The 23,004-nt window shown below is 46.2% G+C and overlaps 1 protein-coding gene across 1 annotated transcript in view; it reads left to right on the top strand.

The window, feature by feature from the left end:
- Positions 1-23,004, top strand: part of TSPAN32 (tetraspanin 32) — a 533,947-nt gene that overhangs the window by 396,084 nt on the left and 114,859 nt on the right. The window contains exon 5 of the mRNA XM_086957707.1: positions 20,013-20,114. Within this exon, the coding sequence (XP_086813833.1) occupies positions 20,013-20,114 (102 nt within the window). The remainder of the gene's footprint in view (positions 1-20,012; positions 20,115-23,004) is intronic.

The following is a 23,004-nucleotide window of genomic DNA, read 5'->3' as shown; positions in this document are numbered from 1 at the left end:
CTGTTTTGACATCTGACAAAGGTAATGAGAGCTACATGACGCGCAGGCAGTGGCAAAGGTGACGGGCGGCTGGGGTGCTGAAGCAAATGGGCTGGATGGAAGTGGTTTCAAAGTGACATTTTTTCTATTTGAAGCTACTTTATTTCTCACTCCCCCTCTCTTCTTTTATGCTGAGGGGCAGAAGAAATTACACGGAGGCAAGCTCCGTCTTTTTTTCAGATTTGGGGGCGTGTTCGGTGGGCGTGGCTAAAAAGTGGAAAGAAGAACACCGAACACACCTCCAAATCCGAAAAGGACTGAGCCTATTTGGAGTGATGGCTCTCTCCTCCATTGGCTGGCCTCCATTTAGGAAGCCAGCCAATGGGAGAGAGCCAAAATTAGAGGCGGGATGAAGAGCCCCTCTAAGAAACATAAGATCTCGCTACTTCCGGTTCTGCCGAACCGGATAGTACCTCGACCTAAAAAGAAGCAACAACATGGTGGAATGAGGGTGGGAGCTGTCTCCTGAGATGCTCTTGTCTCACCAGATGGGGCAGTAGTGTTCTGCGGGTATCTGGGTTTTGCCGAGTGACTGCAGGAAATGCGCCTAGGATCCAAAGGAGCGAGAAAGAGGCATATATCAGAGTCATTGAAAATATCTGTCGCTATGATGTTCTTCTTTAGTAACTATGCCTCTCTTGATGAACCATGGCCCAGTGAAGATATGTGCCACTACGATGTGCTGGTTTATTGAAGACCTCTCGCTTCCTGAGTACATGTTGAGTCCCTAAGAAGCCCTGGTCCAGTGAAGTTGTTTTATTTATTGGACCCTGGCCCAGTGAAGGAATTGGTCTTAATGCTGTCTTTTTCTGATGAAGAATTCTCTTTTTATGGCTATTGGCCCAGTTAAAGATGGTAACAGGGCCGGCTTTAGCGCTGGTGGCGCCCGCAGTGCCAATCATTTTTGGCTCACCCACACCACATGACAGCCTCTCATCTGATTATCTTACTATCTACCACCAGCCAAAAGTGACCCTCATCTCTTCACTCATAAGTTGTTGCTAAACACAGCGCCCCTCCCCCCTGAGGTTAGTGCCCCCTTTAGAGGGCAATGCCCAGTGCGGCTGCACGGGTCACACACTGCCTTAAAGCCAGCCCTGGATGGTAATAAGGATATCGGTATTGAAAAGAATGCACCATGAAGTAACGTTTGTCTGGCTTGGACTTTCCTCTGACACCATGAATCCCTGATCCCTTTACACAATGTATATAATATTAATTTGTACGTAAATAAGAAAGAATGCTACTAGTTAAAGAAAGAGAAAGTAGCCCAATTTGAGGAAGGTCCCTCTACATCAAGGGAGCAAAGGACCAGAGATAAAGGGTCATCCCAGATCCAGTAAAGACGGTGTGCAGTTAATATATTGGAGTCTATACAAGTGGTTCAGAATTTATCAAAGCGACCAGTCGATCTAGAAAGGGGTGTAATTAGGGAAGAAATTAGAAGAGGAAGGCTTTGAGTTTTTAAAAAAAGTGGTAGAGAAGTTAGGGTCCGAATTTCAGGGGGGATGAGGTTCGAAATTATGAGGCCAGGGTCCATTTTTTCTTGAAAGCTTGGCTCTCAAGTAATCATGAGTCAGTACTGTGAAGTTGCCGTAAACCATCCCAAGGTTTTGGTTTCTTGGCAAAATAAATACATTGATCAGGCAATGGCTTGATGAAATAGACTGGCAACTTTGAACATGGATCTTTCTTTAATGGGCAGCCTTCTATGTGAAGACAAGATGGAGGGGATTTGGTCGAATTGGGAGGCCCCCGAGGCAAGGGAGCAGCCCCATCCAGCAAAGCCTTCATTGGTGCAAGTTGTGTATTGTGAAATCCAGCTAAGATGGTGTTTCCATGGTGCAACCTAGATAGGACCATAGCTCGGATCACTGCTTTCAGGTCATGAGAAGGTAGGTCAGGTTTAATCCACAATACATTGGTAATTCACATTTTTCAAGTGTAGTTAAGGAAATGTAGGCTTTTGTCAAGGGTGAACCTAGGGATGTGGCTTTATCAGTGCTGGTTACAGTGCATCCAACGTTATCAGTAGAACAAAGCCATTAAGGTGGATGACGAATTTGGTGACAAAAGAGAGAACTCTATCATGTGAGGGTTGAGCTTGAGGTGGTGCAGGTCATCCAGGATTAAATGTTGCCCAGAGTGGAGACCAGTCAGGAGATGTCAGCAGGAGAAGGGATCTGCAAATAGAGGTGAGTGTCATTGGCAAATTGGTGATTAGAAATATCTGAGTCCTTGATGAGGTCACCCGGTGCTTTCAGATAGAGGTTGAACAGGGAAGGGGCTAGAGCAGGTCCTTGGGAGACTGCTAATGATTGGAAGAAGAATGTTCCAGTTTGATAACTTGAGAGCCTTTCTCAAGGAAAGACTTTAACCTCTACATGACCTTCCCTTCAAGCCCATGCAGTCATTTAAGGTGTGATATACGGTTCTATGGTTGAAGTATCAAAGGCCACTGTAGGGTCAAGGAAAAAGATCAGGCAACAGTCTCCATTATACATAATTCCAAGAGTATCGTCAGTGAGTTGTAGGATGGCAGTCTCTGCTCTGACCCGCTCTGAATCCAGATTTGAATTCTTCTGGAAGGTTATTATCTTTTGCAAATTGTTTAAATTGGACGTTGACACAAGTCTCCAGAATTTCCACTAGGAATGTAAGCCTAGTTTATGGTGCCTAGTTAAATGCCTAGACTCTACTTTTCACCCTCTGAGGCGGAAGCCGGAGGTTCTCTCGCCCTGTCTTTTCCCTTTATTGCCAGCAGACCTACGCTTGACGAAAAAAGCATTTTAGGATTGTTTTAACAGTTACTTGTGTAATACTTTTCGCTTGATTTTAAAAAGCGTCTGAATTACGAATCGACTCCTCCTACCTCCCTCTACCGCCTGGGCCACTCTCAGCTGAGTGTTGACGCTGAGAGTTGGTCCCGGGGAGGCGAGGGTGTGACAGCGGCCATATTGGATGTGGGTCCGCCCTGACGCGCTCTAGCTGCCTACAAAAGGGGGCTGGTTGCTCGCGCGCTGAACTCTACTTTTCATCCTCTGAGGCGGAAGCCGGAGGTTCTCTCGCCCTGTCTTTTCCCTTTATTGCCAGCAGACCTACGCTTGACGAAAAAAGCATTTTAGGATTGTTTTAACAGTTACTTGTGTAATACTTTTCACTTGATTTTAAAAAGCGTCTGAATTACGAATCGACTCCTCCTACCTCCTTCTACCGCCTGGACCACTCTCAGCTGAGTGTTGACGCTGAGAGTTGGTCCCGGGGAGGCGAGGGTGTGACAGCGGCCATATTGGATGTGGGTCCGCCCTGACGCGCTCTAGCTGCCTACAAAAGGGGGCTGGTTGCTGGCGTGCTGAACTCTACTTTTCACCCTCTGAGGCGGAAGCCGGAGGTTCTCTCGCCCTGTCTTTTCCCTTTATTGCCAGCAGACCTACGCTTGATGAAAAAAGCATTTTAGGATTGTTTTAACAGTTACTTGTGTAATACTTTTCGCTTGATTTTAAAAAGCGTCTGAATTACGAATCGACTCCTCCTACCTCCCTCTACCGCCTGGGCCACTCTCAGCTGAGTGTTGACGCTGAGAGTTGGTCCCGGGGAGGCGAGGGTGTGACAGCGGCCATATTGGATGTGGGTCCGCCCTGACGCGCTCTAGCTGCCTACAAAATGGGGCTGGTTGCTCGCGCGCTGAACTCTACTTTTCACCCTCTGAGGCGGAAGCCGGAGGTTCTCTCGCCCTGTCTTTTCCCTTTATTGCCAGCAGACCTACGCTTGACGAAAAAAGCATTTTAGGATTGTTTTAACAGTTACTTGTGTAATACTTTTCGCTTGATTTTAAAAAGCGTCTGAATTACGAATCAACTCCTCCTACCTCCCTCTACCGCCTGGGCCACTCTCAGCTGAGTGTTGACGCTGAGAGTTGGTCCCGGGGAGGCGAGGGTGTGACAGCGGCCATATTGGATGTGGGTCCGCCCTGACGCGCTCTAGCTGCCTACATAAAGGGACGGGCTTCTCCGCGTAGCGGACGCGTTTGCGGACGCGCCGGATGCCCGCCGGAGTCACGCCAGAGTCCAGCCCGTCTGCGCTGAGGACGGGCTGGACAGCTGGACGACTGGCAAAGCTACCTCCAATCCCCCCTATCTGAAGTATGCCCCTCAGACTCTACTCGCATTTAAACACCCGAGTCGCATATGCTCGCACACTTACTCCCCTGAGGACCTGCTACGCCCATTCACCTGTAGCTGCAGGTCTCCTAATTTGGCTAGCCCTATCCCTTTTCCACCTAAATTCCGACCCAAAGCATTTAATACTAATCCGGTAAACCCGTTCGAGACAGAAAGGGGTGTCCTTCTGAATGCCCGTTCTCTTGTCAAAAATAATGTTATATTTAGAGAATTAGTTTCCCTTAGAAAGCCCTCTATGGTCTTCATCACCGAAACTTGGGCCAAGGATTCCTCTGGTCCGGATCTTATGAAAGTTATTGCCTGTCCCACTACGATAGATCGGGTCGAGTGGGTGGAGGACTCGCCATTCTATGCAGGGACCATCTCCACTGTCACACGGTCGCCATCACGGACCCTAAAGACAGCTTTCAGGCCCTCTCTTTTGCCATAAAAAGTGGCCACAGAACTCTTCTAAATGGTATTTTGGTATACCACCCCCCAGGCCCCCGTTCCAATTTCGGACAACAGCTGTTCCATGTCCTTGAACCCTTCTTCGGCCGAAAAGAGTTCACCATACTAGGAGACTTTAACTTTCATTTAGAAAGGTCCGACAATAAAGATACCATCTCACTGCTGGACACTATGTCAGCTTGTGGCTTTAACCGGTTGGTCAAAGACACCACTCACCAAGCGGGTCATACGCTCGACGGCATTTTTACCAACGATGTGAGGATATCGATTGAGGAATCCATCCATCTGGCTTGGTCTGATCATATGGCCGTCCCATTCCTACTTAGGTATCCTAGTACACCTTTGCCCCCTAACATTCCGAGCAAACAGGAACTTTGTAGGAACTACAAAGCCATTTCGAATAGCTCCCTCTGCAAGTGGGCATCTAAATGGTGCCCCTCTCAGGAGGAAAGTGCCCCATCAGCTGCAACGCAGTTTGATAGTACCATGACAGAAGCCCTAGACGAACTAGCCCCCCTACAACTCTGCCGACGTACCAGAAAAAGGCCCTCAGCTCCTTGGTTCTCGGAACATCTGAGACTCCTCAGACAGGAGGTCAGGAGACAGGAGCGGCTCTGGCATACAGGATGGAACCTAAAAGATAAAGAAGCTCATAAGATCTTGCTCAGAAAATACAAGGCCGAAATTATCAAAGCCAAACAAGAACACTTCACGACTCTGACCACCTCATTGTCCTCCCCTAAAGAGCTCTTTAGGGTTGTAGACTCTCTCATAACCCTTCAATCCCCTGATCCTGTAATAGCGTCCCAAGAGCTCTGCAATAACATCGCCTCTTTCTTCCAGACCAAAATATCTGATATACACTCAGCTCTGGAACTACAAAAATCGCTTATGAGTGGGCCCCCCTCTCTAGGGCCGATAGACCCCGCCCCGACAGTATCAACTCTCTCGAGTACCTTGGACTCTTTTCCCCCTCTCTCCGTGGACACGCTTGATTGTCTACTCAATAAAACCAAGTCTCGCTCTCCTCTGGATGTATGTGCCCCAAGGATCCTTAAACAGTGCAGGGAAACCCTCCTGCCTCCTCTGGTTGACATCATGAACAGAGCCATGAGAGATGGGGTTTTTCCCACTCAGTGGAAAAGTGCGGTTGTAAAACCTCTCCTAAAAAAGGCCTTCCTGGATCCATCAGTTCTAAAAAATTTCCGGCCAATCTCCCTACTCCCTGCCCCAGCAAAGATGCTAGAGGCGCACCTCAACTCACACCTTGCCGCTTTCATCGAAAGCTCGGAATGCCTCGATTTCTCTCAACACGGCTTCAGGAGGGATCACAGCACTGAGTCAGCCCTCACCATTGTGTTGGATAACATACGCACACGGGTTGATGAGGGCCAGACCACCCTCCTGATCCTCTTAGATCTGACAGCGGCTTTCAATACCCTCTCTCCCTCAGTACTAACAACTCGGCTGAGAGACATTGGGGTGCGTGGAGCAGCCCTGGATCTTCTCACGTCTTTTCTCACCCACCGATTACAAAGAGTGAAGCTGGGGGAGTATCTATCTCCATCCCTCCCTGTGCAATGTGGGGTCCCTCAGGGGTCGGCTTTGAGTCCGACCCTATTTAACATTTATGTGACCCCACTCGCCAGGCTGATTAGATCTTATGGGATGGAGATAGTTTCCTATGCAGACAACACCCAGATCCTTGTCTCTCTCTCCCATGCTAGCGCCCCGACTGCCTCCAATTTTAGATCCTGTATGGAGGCGGTTGGCAAATGGATGATCACAAGCTCGCTTAAACTAAATGGAGAGAACAAAGAGGTGATGGTGTTCGGAGGGAAAGAAGAAGTATGGTCTTCCAGCTGGTGGCCAGACTCACTAGGAGCCTGTCCCACCCCTACTGCCTCCGCCAAGAATCTGGGGGTCATGATAGACCCTGCCCTTGACATGAGCAAGCAGGTCAGTCGTACCATCTCTACCTGCTGGGGCATTATCCATATCCTGAGAAGGATTAGGAACTACCTCTCCCCTCAGGCTAGGAAACAACTAGCAGTTGCTCTTATAGGCTCAAGAATAGACTACTGCAATGCGTTGTATGCGGGTCTGAAAAAGAGCCTACTGCAACGCTTGCAGGTAGTCCAAAATGCCGCTGCCAGGTTCGTCCTGGACCTTCCCAAGCACTCCTCAGCCACATCGGCTAGAAAGCTGCTACACTGGCTCCCTGTCGAGGCACGGATCAATTTTAAGATCGTATGCCTGACATACAAGGCTCTGGCCAGAAATAGCCCCTCTGGTCTAGGCTCTATTCTGTCCCGCTATTCTCCCACTAGGAATCTACGGTCCTTCGGTAGACTTCTGCTAGCGACTCCCCGTTTCAGGAGAGCGAAATGGGGTGGCAGGGCCTTTTCCACCCTGGCCCCTACGTGGTGGAATGCTCTTCCTCTGGAAATAAGATCATTGCCTACCCTTCAGGCTTTCAAAAGGGCCCTGAAAACTCACCTTTTTACGCAAGCGTACCTGTATCAATGTAGCAAATTTCCTTTTGACCTGTTCTGTTAGGCGCCTTGATACCTTCGAGTTATTGTCTGCGCATTATAAATTTTACTCATTCATTCATTCATTCAGAGATCATGTGATAGATGTTGATGTCCTCAGGATCATCAGTTGGTTTTTGTGGTAAAGGGGACATTAGCCTGATTTTCAAGCAATGATTGAAGACCCCTTGTTGAAGCAAGAGGTTAATAATGCTGGATCAGTGTAGTATTAGAACATCACTCATTTCTTATGCTTGGTTAGCCGGTAATGCATCTAGGAAGTGATTAGAAGGGTTAATTCTGGAGATGATGTTACATAGGTTAATGCTTGAGAAGCCCCTGATGCGAGATCAGGTGTTAGTTGATTTTCTGGTAACAGTATTGCAAGGATTGATGGTAAGTTCAGTTAGAGAGACGTTAATATTTGTAATCTAATCATTGAAGAAACATTTAAATTCCTCACATTTCTTCTTTGGTTCCAAAACTTAAAGAGTGATCGGAAGCTGTGATGCTGCTTTCACGACTTTGAATAGTTTTCATTTCTGTTTTGATCTTGATAAATCTGTGATCTAATGGACAGGCATTTGGCATCAAAGGCATGCTTTTTGCAGCGTCTTCTGGCATCGAAAGAAGTTGTAGGTTATACCTAAAGTGATTTATACCTAAAGTGGTTTTGCCACAAAGAATGTTCACTGAATCTGAGGAGTTGTCTTTCGAACGTTTTGATCATTGGCTCTTTGTACGAGTATGTAAAATAAGGATTAAATGCCTGTCTTAGTGTAAAGCGGTACCTAAGTCGATTGGATCAGTCAGTAACTCTTCATGTACATAAATTAGTGGTTTATTGAATAGTGTCCCATTCGTACATTAATACACTGACATTCACAACCAGCGTTTGACTGTAAATTCAAATAAAGCTTGGCGCTATTGGATTAGTGCCGACAGTATGCATCAATGCTTTGACACATAGGATGTTTGCCTTATTATATAAGATAATCCTGAGTGATTCACTGATCGCAGAGTCATAGGGCCTGATTTAGATGTCGGCAGACGGGATACTCCATCACAGCGATGTCGGATATGCTGTCCAACTAAATATAAATACCATAGGATATGATGGGATTTATATTTCGGCAGACAGGATATTCGTCACCGTTGTGTCGGAGTAACCCATCTGCCAAAATCTAAATCAGGCCCTTTCTGTCTAATTGTAGAAATGGTGTCCCATTATAAAGTGGTGTGCTGACCTCTGCAACAAGATTTCATCATATGAGCTTGCAGAGAGTGGGATCTTTGGACTAGTGTCCTAATATAGAGTCTTTTTACGTAAGCAAATAATGGCTGATCTCATTGGGATAGTGTTTCAGTACAAGGCATTGCAGTGAGTAACTGCATCAGAGTCTCGTTCTATGTGTATATGAGTCTGGGTTTATTATATAGTATGCAAGGATGTCAAGATGCTGCCTGTATGCAAGAGGTATGCTCCGTTGCCTGACATCCTTGCTCTGGGTTATGTGATCCTTCATGGATGCATTTAGGGGTGAGTCTATCAGGGTTCTGTGAGAGATGGACAGGTTCTCTATTGTGCTAACCTAGCTAAAAGGCAGTGAAGCACTGTACAGGATCAAAGAGATGCATAAAATCAACAAATGATAAGCGAGGTGGCTGGGTTTTGGATGGTTAATGCATTGAAATGTATGTTCTTTAAATAGGTGCATCTACAGCCAGTTCTTAACTGGGGTGGTCCTCATAGATGGGGATTGTTGGTTCAGATCCTGGGTGCATAGATAGAAAAAACCTGCTGTCTGGTTTTTTTTGCACTTCTTAGTCTGCAGTCTGATGGTGTCCTCTCTGCAGGAGGACCACAAGCTACCAGAGGCGGTGAGCGTGACTGCTAGATAAGTAGGGGCTCTGGTCGCAATGGTCCAGTAAGGAGGTGGGACACACCTCATTTCATAAGTACTGGGACAAGGAAATATAATCAAAGTAATGAAGATTGCTAGTAAGTGATCAACATACTTGCAAGCACAGCCAAACAAAACGTTGTTTTGATGACATCAAAAGAATAATTAATTCCCCAGTACATTACAAAGGGATCCGTGTCTTCTAAAGTATGTGCTCATTGACGTAATTTCATAGTGTAAAACAAGGCTTTGGCCATTGGGGAGTGCCACATTATACGAGCGTGTCAAGGCTGGGTTCATTGGATGACTGCTCCACTATACTGTTGTACTTTGACCTCTGGATTTGTAAGAGCATATGCAGGAATTGTTCATTAAATGAGTGACCCAGTATAAAGTGGTGCATCAACCGATTGCATCAGTGTCTGCACATTAAATCCTATAACAGCTTTATTCGATAACCAGAAGGAGGACGGCAGTATTTGGGATCACAGGTAAGTAATGATGCATCATCCTGGCTCTTGGAACCCTCTACTAGGTGCCTTATGTAGAGTTTGGCAGACAGAGTACTACGTCAAAAACATGACAGATATCCTGTCCGCTGTAAAAAAAAAGTGTGTTTTTATTTCTTTCGTTTTAGTGATTGTAAGGATTGTCCAGATTTGTCTCAAACATATCAAAAAGACCACTTTCTCTTCTATCTACCATCTGGATCGCAGACGTTGGTCTTTCTTAATCTATTGCGCCATAGAACATAGACTGCAGTCATCACCTATATTCTCTATAAATAGTATTAAGTAGTCATGCTTCAATATTTATAGAGAATGGACTGACCTGCCTTTGAAAATGAAAATGCAAATAAAGACCTGCCGCACAGTGGCCTACATGCCTGTTCAGCTCTTGAAAATTAAGAACGTGTTGCATTGTCCTGACTTCACCCCCAAAAGCAAATGATAAAAAAATCCTGGCAATTTTCAAAATCCGAATCAGCCAAAACTTGTGTGATTCAGCATTTGTTCAAATAGCTATTTCATGACTAACCAACTAACTAATGCTGAGTAGCACCGGGTGTCTTTGTGAGTACCCAGTTAGTGTGAGTGCCCAGACCTAGCAGCGTTCTTATGAGTGACAGGCTACACTACAGCAATGCCTACATGAGCGCCAGGGCCTTGGGCGGTGTCCATGTTAACTCTCAGGCCCTGGATAGATCCCATGAAAGTAGGAAGTGTGTGTGTCCAGTACACCTCCGTGTTAAAGTCTGTGAACTGCGCGGCAGCCATATTAGTATTTGTATCTTAGGCAACTCCTGTGTGCGTCAATGTAGCGTCGGCGTCGCGTCAATGGTTGCACCCCTTACATTGGTCAGGTGAGTGTCTCTGCTCTGCCCTTACGAGTATTGGAGTCCTCCTGCTACGAAGCGCGCCAAGGGCCAAAAAGAGTTCCCAGGCTGCAAGAAGTGCCCGCGTCACATGGCGCGCTGCGGTCTCATCGTCATGGATGAGGAGAGAGAGAGAGACGGGATCTGGCCATTGCGGGGGCGATCCCCCTCTTCACAGGACCTCTCCCCTGGCCTCGCGCTCTCCTCTCGTGCCTTGCGTCTTGCTTGGTATTGATTTTCAGTAAGAGCTTCTTCCTTCAATCGATACACTGAGAGCACAGAAGCAGCCCGCTGCGCTGTTACACTACCCTCAGTAATCTATCCTCGAGTAAGAAAAATATTGTCGCTGGGACACTTGGCAGCGTCTTCCACAACACTACTGCCACCATCGGGGTTGACATGATGGCTGTGCACCCCTTTGTGCGGCTTCTCCTGTGACGACAGCTGGGACAAAGCCTTCAAATGGGTGCAGTTCACTATAGTGGAAGGATGTTCCTGTGACCCCTTATTGTGCACTCTGTTTCACAGGCACCAGTGTCAAAAAAGTTCACTTTGCATGGATTGTACCTTAACTGCGGGGGGGGTGGTTCTTTTGCACTGGATGTGTGATAATGTCTGTACTTTTGCATTTATCTTAATCGTGCAACAATATGTCAGGAATATCACCTCAGGTCAGATCACTATCAGGTCTGTAGAAACCTTTCAAATAAAAGCTTGTAATGGCTGCACTTGTCCTATTGTCCCAGGACTTGGGGCCGTATTTAGGGTTTGCTGGCCAGTCCATTTGTCCACCAGAGCAGCAGAGGGATATACATACTCCACTACCTATGCAGAGGACTGACTGCCATATTTGGAGATCTCTGGTAGGCGGGTAGAGAGCTCTGTGCTTTTAGCAGAGCCGTCGCCACAGCGGCTCCTTGGCAGGCGCTGCAATTTTGCAGTGTCCGCCATGTTCTTTACGGCAGTCAACAAAGTTGTCTTTCTTTTTCAAAAACAAACTTCAAAAGTTGCACTTTGCAGGGGCGGCCTTAGGCATGTGCAAGCTGTGCACCTGCACAGGGCCACCAAACCCCAGGGGCCACCACACCAATATATATCCTTAGTATAATAATCCTCTGAGGATGGATACATATTTGCGTGGTGGCCCCTGGCAGGGATTTGGCGGCCCCCGGCTCAGTTCCACTTCCAAACACCCTGACCCCCCCTCTTCAATGGCCTCCGCGCTCTGCCCCACCCAGACCCCCTCTTCCGGGGCCCTCTACCTACGCTCCTTGCCCAGGGCCGCCATGAGCCTAGAGCCGCCCCTGCACTTTGTTTAAAAAAAACGAAAATAAATGGCCCTCACACTCTGGGAGAACGTCTACTCTATGAGGGAAGAGTGTGTGCAGTGCTTAGATCAACAGCCTAACGTATGTGGGGCCATCAGGCGAAGGTTTCCACCGGTGGAGCCACTAGAGGGTCTGCCTTCAAAAACACCATGGTTCGCCTGACTTTAAACACAGGGGGGGCACAGCGCGTTTCGCGTGCAAGGCGCTCCTTCACGCTTGTGTCGGAGCACCCAGTCCCCAAACTCTAAGTAAGCAGGCGGTCCGTTGTGTCTTACTGTTGATAGGTAGAGTTCATCTGCGTCTCCTATGCCTGGCCTTTGAAAGGCAGAGTACCTTCACTTATTTCATGTTGAGGATTGTACATCGACAACTATGAAAAGTATGTTGTTTTTTATATGGGGCTTCATACTGCACATAAGCCAGTTTTAAGCACTGTAAATAACACATACTACAACCCCTGGGAGAGGTAGCTTGTTTCTACTGTAAATGTAGTCAGGGTCTTAGCTATCAACTGTGCAACATATGCCATGGCATCAGGGATCAGGTTATGGCCACACTGAACCCCAACTGTGGTTGTCTTTTACTACCAGGTGGTAGTGTGGCCCATTTCCCCATGGGTGTATTTGGTCTGTTCTTGTAGACTCTGGACTTGAATGCTTAGCGTTCATCTGTTTTTCAGCCGTTGACATTAAAATGTAGAGTTAGTCTGATTCTCTATTCTGTTTCTCGGCTATTTCATCTTGGATAAGAAGAACTGGAAATTTTAATCTCTGGAAATTAACATGTGGAGTTGGTGAATTTTTCCTTTAGCTGAACTTAGACAAATCAAGTTGGTCAATGCCACCAGTGTTTGGATTAAACCCTACACAGGTATAGTTAGCTTGTTTCTTACAGTGGTTGACCTTAACCCAGCACATTTGGTCTAATTATTCTTGATCTGTTTTAGACGCATAGGGGCTGATTATGATGTTGGACCCAATGACATCTGACCCTGCGGTCCACCCTCTGCCTTACGGTGCGGCCAGTGGAGGCCTTCGGCAGAGGGAATGTCCGCAACACTTCCATCTGGCTCAAGGAGCCTGTTGATGCGTCGGAAAAACACCCTAATCTCCTGATGACTGTGACTCTGCCTTCGGGATTATTATGTCATTTTCCGACAACCTTTTCATGTCGGCCTTTCTGACATGGAAAGGATGTCGGAAAATGACTTTGGGGACCCCTAGCAGGGCCCCCTTTCCTCCTGGCCCTCCACTATGGGGCCTGGGGGACACCTATGGGGTTTCCCTAAACATCCCTGCACCATGTGGAGGGCCAGGAGGCTGCACCATGTGAAGGGCCTAAGCATCCCTGCCACACGGTGCAGGGATGTTTACAAACATCCATTCTGTTATGGCATCTTGTGCTGCTGGCCGTTTCTGCCCACCACACAAGCTGCCATAGCAAAATGGATGTTTCCGACCACCATATGAGCGGTCGCATCTTAATTATGAGGCCGGAACCGCCGACCTATGGTCTACCGGTTTCCTGACGGATACGGTGTCGGGCCAACACAAGTCAACCCGACATCGGAATCAGGGCCATATGGTTGATCTGTGTTTTCTCTGATGGGCCGGTAATTGGTTGGTTTTGTTGGTGTGTGTGTGTGTGTGCACATCCCCATGATCAGCTAGCTGTAGTCACTAGAAGTGGTGTTATTGCCATCACTGACTATCTAAGTAAAGCTGCACTGCTTAGCCTCTTTTTAAAGTAGATCGTCTCCAATTTCTCACCTTAGATAATAGATTAAGACTGTACACTGGAAGTTAATTGTGGACTATGTCTGTATCTGGTCTTGAATAGATTAAAAAAATTATATTTATCTCATATATCTTTTCGGAAAAGTAGCATTGTTCTGTTTTGCAGTTTCTGACCTTGGATAAGTACAGATTTGTTATTCTTTCCCATGTGTTTTTTAGGTCTCGCCTGTCGATGCGCATGCGCATCGAGCAAGCGAGACTATGGGGGCTTATCCACTCTTTGTCCAACTTGCAAGGAATCGTGGCGATTCCTTGCAGTGCCCGTGACTTTTAAGCTCAATGCGCATGCGCATTGAGCTTAAAAGCGCGTGCACATGCCCCCAGCCGCCTGCCTTGCCTACTCTCCCAGCTGGTGCCGCTCCACCCCCTGCGGCATCAAAGGCTTTCACGGCCGGCCGGCCGGCCATGCTTTCAGTTTCACGACCGGCCGGCCGTGTGAAGTGCATTTCAAAGCCCGCTCTCCCTGCTCCGCCCCCTGCTCCGGCCAAGACGCATTTCTCCTCCCTCCTCCCCCCTCCTGGGTCAGGTTACCCTGCTTTCTCAGTGATTAACTTTTCCTTCGCCTTGACGCCGGTGGATGCAGCGTTTCCTCGCTCCTAGGTAGGTGTCTGGCTTTTGTGCAGTTGGAAGAGCTTCTCTGCAGCAGTTTTCTTTCGTTTCCTGTGTTTCTGTTGGCTCCTTTGAAGTTGGAATGTCATTGGAGTTGGGTGTTTGTGACTTTCTTCTCGGCTGGGCGGTGTTTTAATGCGGGAAAGGAATTGAGTGTTGTTTATTTTTATTTGTATAGCCCCATACTCTTTTCATGTTCGGTATGGTTACTTCTTGTTGGTCTCAAACTTAAACTTTCGCACAGAAGTGTCTGTAAAGTGAAGTAGTTGTTCTAATGTAGCTGTTTGGATGGCATCGCGGTGCTAGGCGCAGGTGAATTCAAATCAAACCAAGTAATTAACCCAGTCGAAAAACATTTAGGGTACTTTGTATTTAAATGATTTATCGATGCGTTTTCTTTCAGATAACTGAAAGGTGCAACACAGCATTTTAATGATGTTTACATAATCAGAACTGCATGTATTACGAACAGTAAATGCTGTGTGTTGAAATTCAAGTTCCGCTAACAAAGGTGTGCTATATGCTTTAACAAGTACCGCGCTACATGAAAAGCTAACACAGCATGTGAAAATAACTTTACTTTTCAGGAGCACGTGAACAATAACAACGTGCTGATATCGAATTAGACATGCCTGTTGTTTGTCAAGAGAGTGGAAGTGAGAACTTGTTGTGAACACTGTTTTTAAGTTGTGGTGTTGTGTCTCACTGAGCAGCGCCACACATCACGCATTTGGCATGTGCCCGTTTCACAAAATATCAGCACATTTAGGGAATGTTCCTCAGAGCTCAGCGCGCGTGGTCGGTGCGATAAAAACTTCACTTGTTCATGCACACTAATTGCCTGCCAGCGCCGAGTTTTTTGCAGACAGACTGTACACCGCACCGCAGCCGGGTGCTTCATGCCAAAGTGTGCTCTGCAGAGTTTAACAAGCTCATTCTCGCGTGGTAGCATGTAGAGAAGGTGCTTCTTGTGTATGTTGTCATGTATTAACATTAATAATAAATCGTATTTCGGAGACTCCAGCATACCTGGTACACAGGTGATTTGCAAGACACGTTTTATTTCTCTCCCAGACACAAACGCATGCAGACAGACATGCTGTTGCTGCAGAGGTCGATGAAATCTCCATAAAATTATCGAAATTAAATATAATTCACTGTTCCTTTGGTTTATCAACTCCTTTACACTTTTGAGTTGCGAATGTGTACCATTAAAGAAAAGAAAATACATTTAAAAAAAGTTCAGAGTGCCTACTTTCTGAGAGGTGTGAGGGCTCCAACAAATAACTTGAAGTAGAAGCTGGTTTTCTGTGTGATCTTGTTTTTTCAAGTCGTTTTTAGGTCTCACCCTCACTCACCCTCACCCTCACTCACCCTTAACCCCTCACACTCACTCACCCTCACCCACCCTCAACCCCTCACCCTCACTTACCCTCACCCTCACTCACCCTCACCCTCACTCACCCTCAGCCTCACTCACCCTCACCCACACTCACCCTCACTCACCCTCAACCACTCACCCTCACTCACCCTCACTCTCACTCATCCTCACTCACCCTCAACCCCTCACCCTCACACTCACTCACCCTCAACACCTCACCCTAACTCACCCTCACCCTCACTCAACCCCTCACTCACCCTCACTCACCCTCAACTCCTCACCCTCACTCACCCTCAACACCTCACCCTCACTCACCCTCACCCTCACCACCCTCAACCCCTCACCCTCACCCTCACTCACCCTCACTCACCCTCACCCTCACTCACCCTCACTCAACCTCAACACCTCACTCACCCTCATCCTCACTCACCCTCAACCCCTCACCCTAACTCACCCTCACCCTCACTCAACCTCAACACCTCACTCACCCTCACTCACCCTCAACCCCTCACTCACCCTCAACCCCTCACCCTCAACCCTCACTCACCCTCACCCTCACTCAACCTCAACCCCTCACTCACCCTCACTCATCCTCACTCACCCTCAACACCTCACCCTCACTCACCCTGAATGCCTCACCCTAACTCACCCTCACCCACCCTCAACCCCTCACTCACCCTCACTCACCCTCACCCTCAACACCTCACCCTCAACCCCTCACCCTCACTCACCCTCACCCTCACTCACCCACACTCACCCTCACCCACCCTCACTCTCACTCACCCTCAACCCCTCACCCTCACTCACCCTCACCCACCCTCACCCTCACCCTCACTCACCCTCAACCCCTCACCCTCACACAGTGCAATAGGTCTCAGACCATTTCAGTTAGAGCTTTTAGAAATGTTTATGGCTTTTTTTATTTGTAATTCTTTAGCATAGGCTACAGGAAACAAAAATGCTAAACATTTACAAAAAAAACCCATAAACAATTCTAAAAGCACTAACTCTAATGGTGCGAGACCTATTGCATTTCCAATGCTTGTTTTGGGCGGTGTTGTGTGTTTATGCAGTTTGTGATTTCTCTTGAGAAGTGGTTCTCTGCTTCTTCTGAATGGCTGACTTTTAAAAAATAGCGATGTTTACATGCAAACATGTACGACTGGTCTGCTGTTCTTCTGTGTGGTCATGGCTAGGTAGAGTATTTCTGTGTTAGTTTTTACCTTGTCTGCATTTGGGCAGGTAGAGCTGTTTGTTTTATGTCCGGGTCTGTACTATAGTTGATCTATTTTCCCAAGTTTGACCTTGCACAAGTAAAAATCTTCTCTTACTCTGTATCTAGCCTCATACAGCTAAGGTTGATTTGTTTTGTTGGCATCTAGCCCTGATGCTACACTTGTCCTTGGCCATGCAAATGTGTCTTATTTATTCATGTCTGGCCTTTCCTTAGTGCCTGCCTTTGACAAGTTGACTTGGTCTGTTTCTCTCATGTCTCGCCTCACACCATTATAGTTGGTCTAGTTCCCATGTATATTCCTTCGGATTTGTATGTATGGTCTGTATTACCTATGTCTGAACATCAACAGGTAGAGTTGGTATGTTCCTTATGAGTATTTCTTTGTATTGGTAGAGTTGGGCATTTTCTCCTCTGTTTGGTCATAGTCAGGTAAAGTGGGAATGCTTCTCCTGTGTGTTATCTGAGATAGGTAAAGATTGTCTGCTCCTAATATATTCATTTGAATAGCTGGAATTGATCTGGCCTGTAGTATCTGGTACAGTTGGCATGATTCTTCATTTTCTATTCTGGCTGAGATCGAAGTTGCATTCTACATTTGTTTGACCTTGGACAGGCAGAGTTGACCTGTTTTACTTATTTATCACCTTGGATAGGTACCGTTCCTCTGTTGTTTTTTGGTTCAGGCCTTGAATATATAGGTTTGGATATTTCTCCTTGTGTATTTAACAAGTATAGTAGGTCTATTATTAATATCTGTCCTTGCATATGGAAGGTGGATATGTCCTAGAGCAGCAGTTCTTAACCTTTTGCTTCTGTGGACCCCCCACTGAATCATTACTAGAATTTGGGTACTCCCGCTGAGTCATTATTAGAAGCTGGGGACTCCCGGCCTAATCAATTTCTATAGTTTGAACCTCAAAACAATACTGAAAATACAAAAAAGTATACACCAAACAAATGCTCATATATTGAAATATTTAGATGAATCCACAATCAAATATAGAAAATGTTTTCAAATGTTTTAATTTTGCCCCTTTATTTGCATATGCTTTATTACTTTTAAGGACAAGCCGGCATGGAAACCATGTCGGAAACCATAATTGTCATCTCAAGGGCGGAAATGTCCACCCTTGAGATTACTGACCGCATTCCGACTGGCGGACGATCTCTCCGAGCCCATCAGAAGCCAGCCGGAATGACCCATCAGATTCCTTTTCGACCTCTTACATCAAAATAAGGCGGTCGGAAAGGAATCCGACCGGCCCATTACGATGAGGCCGTAAAAGGCTCCGACCAAGGGTCAGAGTCTTTTACAGCCACATCATAATCAGCCCCATACTGTCTAAAACAATAGCATTACATATTGAGCAAGATGGCAATAGGGGCGTGTGAAAAAAGACATACAGCTACACTGTTAGTCGTAAATTTAGAGGTTAGATCCGAAGGCAAAAGAGCAGGCATTTTACTTTCTAGTCTCTACAATCCATCTGCTATGTGGTACCAGTCCAGCTTGTGGTGCTTGCTCGGAGTTGAGTTTGATGATGTGGCAGGCAGTGGTGGCCTTTAAAAGATGAAAATGAAAGTATGAGTATATAATAGTATAACAGTATAAATATCAATGTTACATTTGACTACAATTAAAACAACATTCCAAAACACACTGTCTAATATCGTGTTAGGATTTAAAAAAGCAAATTATAGAAATCATCTGCAGTGTGTTAGTCAGATTGTTAGGATAGGGATATACCTCCATGCGTAAGTAGGTTACGACACACAACCTGTCTTGTGTGTTGCCCTGCTGCACTTGCAATGACCTCTGCCCCAACTGAAGGAACCAATCTACTTGAAAGAGTGAGTTGCTGTATAAAAGCGTATAAAATAATACATTATTAGGAAGGTTATGATGGAACTTATGGGGCCGGTTTTAGAGGGTGGACAGTTGTAGGTCTGTTCTCAGTGAGAGAGAGAAAAAGAGGTTTAGACTTTTACCTGGTACCTCATTAGTCTAGTCGGAAAGAGGCAGTCTGTATAGCAGGTGAGGTTGCATTGTCACCTCTGGAGAAGCAGGGCTGTACAGTGTGGTGGGGTGAGAGGGGAACACAGAGATAGGATCCAGTTGGCCCTTCAGTCCTCCAGGAAAAACTTCAGCCAGCTGAAACCTGGAGAACATCTCTTCCACCCGCCACCTCTCATTTTGCCACTTTTTAAAACTATCTTCATTGTACGTGCCTCTTTCCCCCAATGCATTAACAGAGCCTGCCACCTCCTGCCATAACGCTGCCTACTGTGTTCTACTGAGGGTGAATGGAGACAGGCTATGTCGTTTTTTTGTATTATTTTACCACAAACTTGACTGCAAGGGTTGTGTGAAACTTTGCTTCCACTTCAGAACTATGGTCTGTTGCCCTCAGGCAGAATGTGGTGGTTGCAGGACCTAAAAGTTAAAGCGGGACAAAGCAGATGTTGTTGGAAGGTAATGGGTATCAGATGTGTATGATTTGTTTCAAGTGTATATAATACTCCTATTCCCTTCCATGTGGAGGTCTCTGACCTAAGTGTGAAGGTCTTTGCCTGAGTGCGGAGGTCCTGTAAAGTGTGCAAAACGTAAATTACAATAGTAAAGCTACATGTAGTAACTCTACAGTCATAAATTATGTTTATTCTGGTTCCACCCTCTAAACTGAGGGGGTGGAGACTTGCAAGTCTACACTTTGCAGTAAATTTACACTCGGAAATAGTGAAAAGCCTAAAGTAAGAAGTTTACTTAAAATTTAAAAAAGTACATTTACATCTGAACATTTTCTCATGTGTTAGTTTACCCTTGCAAATAGACTCCTTGTTCCTTTTCCGATTTCTGGCACTGCACAAGTAGAGTTGTTCTGTTTGTTGTTTTCTCTGGTCATAGATATGTAAAGTTGGTCTCTTTATCCCATGCATGTCCTTGGCAAGTAGAGTAGGTATCTTCTCCTGTGTGCAGTCTTATGCAGATATAGTTAGTGTGTGTTTCCGAAGTGTGGGAGAGAGATTGTTTCTCTAATTACCAGCCTTTAAGAAGTAGAATGTGTTTTTTCCTGCTTTGCCTTGACTTGAACTGAGAGCCATGGAAAGGTCAGTTTCTTGCCTGTTACCTTAGTGTCCAGAATATAATCGGTATTGATGGGAATGCCTCTATTTACAGGTGGAAGATGCAGTCCTCGACATATATGATTCTGTGTATGAGAAGGTGCGACAGAACTCATCTGGATCCTCCAGGCAGGAGCTTATGGCCATTCATCAAAAGGTGAGTTTGAATGGATAGAGCCCAGGTTTTGATGTCTTCATTTGAAACCCCTTCTATAAAGAATTCTCTCAGGACCTTGAGGCGTTCCTGATCAGAATAGCCTTTAATGGAGACCTACCGTCAGAGGGCTGCACGACAAACACCCTCATTAATCATGCTAGCTTAAAGAAACTGTACTGTTTAAAGAATACCAAAACAGTTACTCAGTCACACAGAAATAATAGTTAAACTGCTGGAGGATAGAATGGGGTAACTATAAAAAGAAGTGAATGTGTAATTTGAAAGACATTAAATGCATACATCTCAGTACCAAGGGAAGCAGTCTTGGTGTTCCCCCTGTATAGCTGCAGAAAAAAAGAGAAAGTTGCAAATCAAAATAGCTTTTGATGGTACCAGCACCTGTGTTTACTTTCTGCAAGAGGATCCCTTAGAAATCCATGCTTACACATTTAGAATTCATTACATATTTTTAGGTCTGGCATTGGCCAAAACCTTCTGATTTGACTAAAATTGTATATGTAATATATATGTAACCATTTTGAGGGTTTAAGGTATGTGGGTGGTATGAGTTTGGCCGTCGGACCGATGACGGTTCGACTGCCGAATTCATAATACGGTGGTCGGACCACCAGTGCGCAACACCACCACTGCGCCACTCCGTGTTTGGCGGTCCACATACCGCCAAACTCGGAATGAGCCCCTAAGTGGTAATAAGGGGTAGTTAAGGTCCAGGAAGGGGTAGCATTAATGGATGATAAAGGGTTTATAGGCATAAGAAGAGTAATTTAAAATTATATTATATGAAACTAGCAGCCCGCCCCAGCGTTGCCTGGGGCAGAAGGGGGCTGGGGGCAGCATTTCAGGCTTGTGTGCACTCCCGCCCCGGCCACGCCCACCACGACATTTCCACTCCTCCCCGCGCTTCACTCAGCCGCACATGTTCCGCCTTGCGTGCACTCCCGCCCCGGCCCCCGCCCGCCACGACATTTCCACTCCTCCCGCGCTTCACTCAGCCGCACACGTTCCGCCTCCTCCCAGCGCTCCCACACTTCACCTACCTCAGCCCGACTTCACCGCTCCTCGTTCCGCCTCCTCACATCAGCCCGACTTCACCGCTCCTCGTTCCGCCTCCTCCCATCAGCCCGACTTCACCGCTCCTCGTTCCGCCTCTTCCCATCAGCCCGACTTCACCGCTCCTCGTTCCGCCTCCTCCCATCGCTTCTCTGAGCCGCACACGTTCCGCTCCTCCCCGCGCTTCATGTATCTCAGCCCGACTTCACCGCTGCTGTCCACCGCTCCTCCCCGCGCTAGATGATGTCAGCACGCACGTCCACATTGTTAGCGCACACGGCCGGCGCTACTTCTTAGGGACTACTTTTTTTATTGTTTATTTTTTAATAACGTTTATTTTTATATTTTGTATAGCCTATGTCCATCTACAGGACCCCCCCTTTCCAACGCTGTATTGGATGTTGCAATTGGTGGTGTACTTTTTGAGTTTACCTGGCTCAAAGGACACAGTTCTCTCTTTATAATAGTAGTATAGATAAATTAATTTGTATAAAATATTACATTTGAAGTAAATTAAATATGTTAGTATTGCAATTTTGAAAAATTATTTAAAACGAATAATTAAATTAACTTTTTAAAACTGAAATATATGAAGCTAGAAATAATACTTACAAACCTCCCTGCAAAGTCAAGGCATCTTAGATGTAGAAAAACATGATGTAAAGGTAGTTTCTTGATGTAATGACTCCTTATGTGAAGGGTGGCAAAGTAAAGGCTGACAGGTTTATTATGGGCAGGAATGTAGAGAGAGCAATTAGCAAACATGAGCCAAGAAGCTTTATACACGCCTCTACATGATTGTCTCTCAAGCCCATCAACATTTTAGCTAGAAATACAATTTTTTTTAAAACAACATTCTCTCATGCAGTGCCATCTTAAGGTGTCTCTAAAGTCTATGTTTGAAAGGGAAGAGTTTGGCTGGTTCTGCAATACAGCATACATTCTTCCTGACTGCCCTTCTCCCATGTGTCAGAGAATAACAAACACTGAAACTATCTGATTATGTAGCAGACCTATAGCATCTCAGTGGTATGTATTTGGCCAAAAGGTCAAGCTCCTTCCTAATACAATTACTTGACTTATCCAGTATTAGGGTATCTTTCATAGATTCACATGCCTGAATCATTCCCCATCGTCGGGATGGAAGTCCCCGGACCAAACTTCATAGAATAGCCAATCAGCTATCACCATCCTCTGGAACCTTCCTGGAAGGAGCTCTAGTCCCTCAGATTTTCTACCGCACGTCGTGCTAAGGGAGTCTCCACTGAGTTCTGCTCGGCTTTCCTTGGTTTCCAGATTTCCAGTGCTTTTTTCTTCAAAATTCCTTCATCTGTGTGGAGTTCTCAGGTTCTTCATGGCAGATACTCCTAAGAAGGGCCTTTTAGGTCCTGCGCTTTCTGTGGTAAAAAGAGACTTCATGTGGATGATCAACACAAGGACTGTCTCTATTGCCTTTACCCAGATCATTCTTTAAAGGACTGTAAGGTGTGTCGTACCATTTCTTCAAAAACCCTCAAAGACAGGGAGGGACGCCTCTTAATTTGACTGCAGAGGCTTAAAGATAAAGACCAAGCTGTGTCTTCTGAAGAGAGTGAATGTTCTTCCAAGTCTTCATATTCCTCTCAAAAGAGACCTAGAGTGGCCTCTCCAGGTCCTTCATCGCAGCCACCTCAAAAGAAGAAGCACAAAAAGTCTTCACAGGCACATTCTAAGGCTTTGCCGGCAAAAGTTACTCCTCAGGAGACTATTCACACCTTCAAGAAGCCTGTTTCCACCACATCGATGACGCCTCGTCGGCAGTGGCTTCATCAATAAGGAA

This window comes from Lissotriton vulgaris, chromosome 2_1, assembly GCF_964263255.1.
Source record: "Lissotriton vulgaris chromosome 2_1, aLisVul1.2, whole genome shotgun sequence".
Taxonomy (NCBI): Eukaryota; Metazoa; Chordata; class Amphibia; order Caudata; family Salamandridae; genus Lissotriton; species Lissotriton vulgaris.
The sequence above is the reverse complement of the archived record's forward strand: the minus strand, read 5'-3'. Positions and strand labels throughout refer to the sequence as shown.